We start from the raw sequence: 5,000 nt of genomic DNA, 5'->3' as shown, positions 1-5,000 counted from the left end.
ATGGTTAAACACCTGTTCACACTGCAGGCGATGGTCATCGCCCTGGCTACCTCCTCCAGGTAAAGACTGTTCACACTGCATGCGATGGTCACTGACCAGGTGCTCGGCGGAGATATAAACAGGCGATCATGATAAAACGGTGCTCACGCGGATCAAACGGGATCGAGGCATAACGAAAGAAGAAACAAAACCTTTATTACGTTAAAACCTTTATTACGTTAAAACCTTTATTACGTTAAAAACCTTTATTACGTTAAAACCTTTATTACGTTAAAACCTTTATTGCATTAAAACCTTTATTACATTAAAACCTTTATTACGTTAAAACCTTTATTACGTTAAAACCTTTATTACATTAAAACCTTTATTACATTAAAACCTTTATTACATTAAAACCTTTATTATTAAAACCTTTATTACATTAAAACCTTTATTACATTAAAACCTTTATTCCATTAAAACCTTTATTACATTAAAACCTTTATTACATTAAAACCTTTATTACATTAAAAAGGCCTAACGGGTCTTCATCATTCTGGCCCTGCTGAAGACCTGTTAGGGCAGAACATGTTGGCAGTTGCCTTTTGCTAAGAATCACATCTCTGTGATGTTGTGCTCTCTTTTTTTGTCACATCAATCAATCACTCAACCAACCAACCAATCCCTGCGTCCTCAGCTCTGCCACGCTGCCCATCACCATGAAGTGTCTCCTGGAGAACTGCAACGTGGACCGGCAGATCGCCCGCTTCGTGCTGCCCGTGGGCGCCACCATCAACATGGACGGCACGGCGCTGTACGAGGCCGTGGCGGCCATCTTTATCGCCCAGGTCAACGACTACGAGCTGGACTTCGGACAGCTGGTCACCATAAGGTAATATACATATATATACACCATTCTGACCTGAGATCAGATTCAGACAGCTGGTCAACATAAGGTAATATACATATATATATACACCATTCTGACCTGAGATCAGATTCAGACAACTGGTCACCATAAGGTAATATATATATATACACCATTCTGACCTGAGATCAGATTCGGACAGCTGGTCACCATAAGGTAATATATATATATATACACCATTCTGACCTGAGATCAGATTCAGACAACTGGTCACCATAAGGTAATATATATATATATATATATCCCATTCTGACCTTATTCGCATCGCGTCGCTAATTGGCCAGTGTGTAATGACACTAAAGAGTGAAATCCAACGACAAGCACACGCTGATGTTAAGAAACGATGCGGATACATTCTGCCTTATAGGGGATGAACAGTGCTTCCTCATTACAAATGTGTTTAATTAACTTTTTATTTATTCATTACAACTTTTCTAAATGACACTATACATTCAGATATACAGTATATAATACTAATTATATAATAATAATATTATTATATAATAATATACTATAATAATATATATAATAAATATACAGCCGTGTCATCAATCCTCGACTATAGAGCTCAACAGGGTTTTTTTTTTTTTTTCGGGTCTGGTTTTCCAGAAGTGAATTTCCCATTTGGTTGAACTGTCATTGTTGGGCGTCCCCCAGGGCTCTGTGCTTGGTCCTCTTTGTTGTTCCCTCTTAAGGCCTATTCATAGTCTGGATTTTCCGGTGGTGAGGTGACCACCGCTCCAGTGGTGAGGTGACCACCGCTCCGGTGGTGAGCTGACCACCACCGCTCCGGTGGTGAGGTGACCACCACCGCTCCGGTGGTGAGGTGACCACCGCTCCGGTGGTGAGCTGACCACCACCGCTCCGGTGGTGAGGTGACCACCGCTCCGGTGGTGAGGTGACCACCGCTCCGGTGGTGAGCTGACCACCACCGCTCCGGTGGTGAGCTGACCACCACCGCTCCGGTGGTGAGGTGACCACCACCGCTCCGGTGGTGAGCTGACCACCGCTCCGGTGGTGAGGTGACCACCACCGCTCCGGTGGTGAGGTGACCACCACCGCTCCGGTGGTGAGGTGACCACCACCGCTCCGGTGGTGAGCTGACCACCACCGCTCCGGTGGTGAGGTGACCACCACCGCTCCGGTGGTGAGGTGACCACCGCTCCGGTGGTGAGGTGACCACCGCTCCGGTGGTGAGGTGACCACCGCTCCGGTGGTGAGGTGACCACCGCTCCGGTGGTGAGGTGACCACCGCTCCGGTGGTGAGCTGACCACCGCTCCGGTGGTGAGGTGACCACCGCTCCGGTGGTGAGCTGACCACCGCTCCGGTGGTGAGGTGACCACCGCTCCGGTGGTGAGCTGACCACCGCTCCGGTGGTGAGGTGACCACCGCTCCGGTGGTGAGCTGACCACCGCTCCGGTGGTGAGCTGACCACCGCTCCGGTGGTGAGCTGACCACCGCTCCGGTGGTAAGGTGACCACCGCTCCGGTGTTGAGGTGACCACCGGAGCTGAAATAACGTTGAGTGGTGGTGAGTAAAAACAGAGAGAAGGGCTGGAGCGGTGGCGGTTGGTTTGCTCTTCACCGCGGCTCGTGACGTCATGTTGTAGTTCGGTGGTCACCTCAGTGACGTCATGTTGTAGTTTGGTGGTCACCTCAGTGACGTCATGTTGTAGTTCGGTGGTCACCTCAGTGACGTCATGTTGTAGTTCGGTGGTCACCTCAGTGACGTCATGTTGTAGTTCGGTGGTCACCTCAGTGACGTCATGTTGTAGTTCGGTGGTCACCTCACCACCGTGAATCCAGACTATGTATGAGCCTTAACGGCACATCTCTGTGCTGACCAGCTAGCCTCGCTACGATACGCTGGAAATGGTCGCCTATGAAAACAATATTGGCGTACTGTAGCCCCTCAGCAAGATGGCCGCCGTGTCAAAGCATCTGGAGACAGTAGCCAATAACATCACAGGTCTTTGTGACCTGGATTCAGATGGTAGGTGGCCTTACTACCACAGTGTTAAAACCAGAATGACCTGGATTCAGATGGTAGGTGGCCTTACTACCACAGTGTTAAAACCAGAATGAACTGGATTCAGATGGTAGGTGGCCTTAACTACCACAGTGTTAAAACGAGAATGAAGGCACACCTAATGGTAACATGAAACAATGATGAGGCCGAGTCTCGCAGAGCCAGCCGGGCGGCTAGGCTAGCAGTTAGCATGTGGTCGTAGTGATCTAAATCGGGCATTAAATAATTAAGAATGTCTATTGAATATCTTAGTTACGATGAACTTGTGTAGACGTGTGTTTTGTTTGTTTACGGGTAACTGTTGTATAATCGCAATATCACACTGGAGGGTGTTCTTTACCGAGATTAGTGAGGGTGAAGAGCGCCGTCGAGTGTAATACTGTAAACCCTAGAGATGGTTGTGAGGATTCTCCCCAGCTATGGGATCTAGTGGCAGCTTGTAGTGATTTCAGAGGACTCCCCCCAGCTATGGGATCTAGTGGCAGCTTGTAGTGATTTCAGAGGACTCCCCCCAGCTATGGGATCTAGTGGCAGCTTGTGGTGATTTCAGAAGACTCCCCCCCCCCCCCCCCCCCCCCCCCCCCCAGCTATGGGATCTAGTGGCAGCTTGTAGTGATTTCAGAGGACTCCCCCCAGCTATGTTATCTAGTGCTAGCTTGTAGTGATTTCCGAGGACTTTCCCCCCCCCAGCTATGGGACCTATAGTGGCAGCGTGTAGCCTAGCGCATGAAGCTCCCACAAATCGATCCGTGTCGCTCGCTCGCGACACTGCTGGATTGTGGGTAGTGTAGTGTTTCTGCTTCATGCCCATGGCGACCTTGTCTGTTGTGTTTTGTCCTTATAATTAGGTTGGTTTCATACGGACTGTGTGCTTCACGGCTAACAGGATCGTGTAGCGTGGATAGAAATCCAGAGTAAGTACACCTTGGGTAGTTGTGACGGTATGGCTGCTGATCAGTAGCTACACCGTATAATATGATATAGTAGGATAAGTACACCTTGGGTAGTTGTGACGGTATGGCTACTGATCAGTAGCTACATCGTATAATATGATACAGTAGCTAGTGTATATTATTATGGACAAAACGGCAATGTGGGAGTTTCACTTCTGGAAAGTCATTGTTGTCATTTTCTACATGACATGTAACCACTTAAACCAGGGTTTTGTTTTGTTTTGTTTTATTCATTTATTATTTTTTTCATTTATTCATTTATTAATTAATGAATTTTTTATTTTTTTATATATTTTTTATTTTTATTTATTTATTTATTATTTTTATTTGAGAGACAGAGAAAGAGAGAGAGAGAGAGAGTTAATGTTGTGTTGTAGATTGTTTATATATATTTCCCCATATATTTCACAGATATCTTCATATATATTTTTATATACTCTAGTGTCAACATATATTTATATACATATTAGACCTATAGACTAGTGTCAATAACACATGTATATATTTAGACTCCAGTGTCAATAACGCATGTATATATTTATATATTTTTAAAGAGCAAAAGTAGCAGATCTACAAGCTCACACTGTGTTAGGCTGTTAAAAGTTTGTGAGCTCTATAATATTAATGCTATGATATTAAGTGTGTTGTGTGTATGTGTGTGTGTGTGTGTGTGTGTGTATGTGCGCCTGCGTGTGCGTGTGCGTGCGTGTGCGTGTGTGTGCGTGCGTGCGTGCGCGTGTGTGTGTGTGCGTGCACAGCATTACAGCCACAGCTGCCAGTATCGGAGCAGCAGGGATCCCTCAGGCGGGGCTCGTTACCATGGTGATCGTCCTGACGTCCGTGGGGTTGCCGCCCGATGACATCACACTGATCGTGGCCGTGGATTGGGTGCTGTAAGTGAAACCGCATCGTGTTGTCAGGAGTTCTTAAAGTGGGGATATACGTATATATATATATATATATATATATATATATTATATTGTTTATATATATTGTGTTGTGTTGTGTTTACAGGGACAGGTTGTTTAAAGTGTTGTGTTTACAGTAATGTGTTGTGTTTACAGTAATGTGTTGTGTTTACAGTATTGTGTTGTGTTTACAGTATTGTGTT

The 5,000-nt window shown here is 45.9% G+C and overlaps 1 protein-coding gene across 3 annotated transcripts in view; it reads left to right on the top strand.

The window, feature by feature from the left end:
- LOC308320450 (excitatory amino acid transporter 5-like) overlaps positions 1-5,000 on the top strand; it is a 48,023-nt gene that overhangs the window by 39,412 nt on the left and 3,611 nt on the right. For all 3 annotated transcript variants that reach the window (XM_080770868.1, XM_080770869.1, XM_080770870.1), the window contains 2 exons: positions 677-871; positions 4,648-4,782. In XM_080770868.1, coding sequence (XP_080626994.1) covers positions 677-871; positions 4,648-4,782 — 330 coding nt within the window. The remainder of the gene's footprint in view (positions 1-676; positions 872-4,647; positions 4,783-5,000) is intronic.

The sequence above is a fragment of the Protomyctophum bolini genome, assembly GCF_963924005.1.
Source record: "Protomyctophum bolini genome assembly, chromosome: 8".
In the NCBI taxonomy this organism is placed as follows: domain Eukaryota; kingdom Metazoa; phylum Chordata; class Actinopteri; order Myctophiformes; family Myctophidae; genus Protomyctophum; species Protomyctophum bolini.
This window is presented reverse-complemented; position numbering and strand designations above follow the sequence as displayed.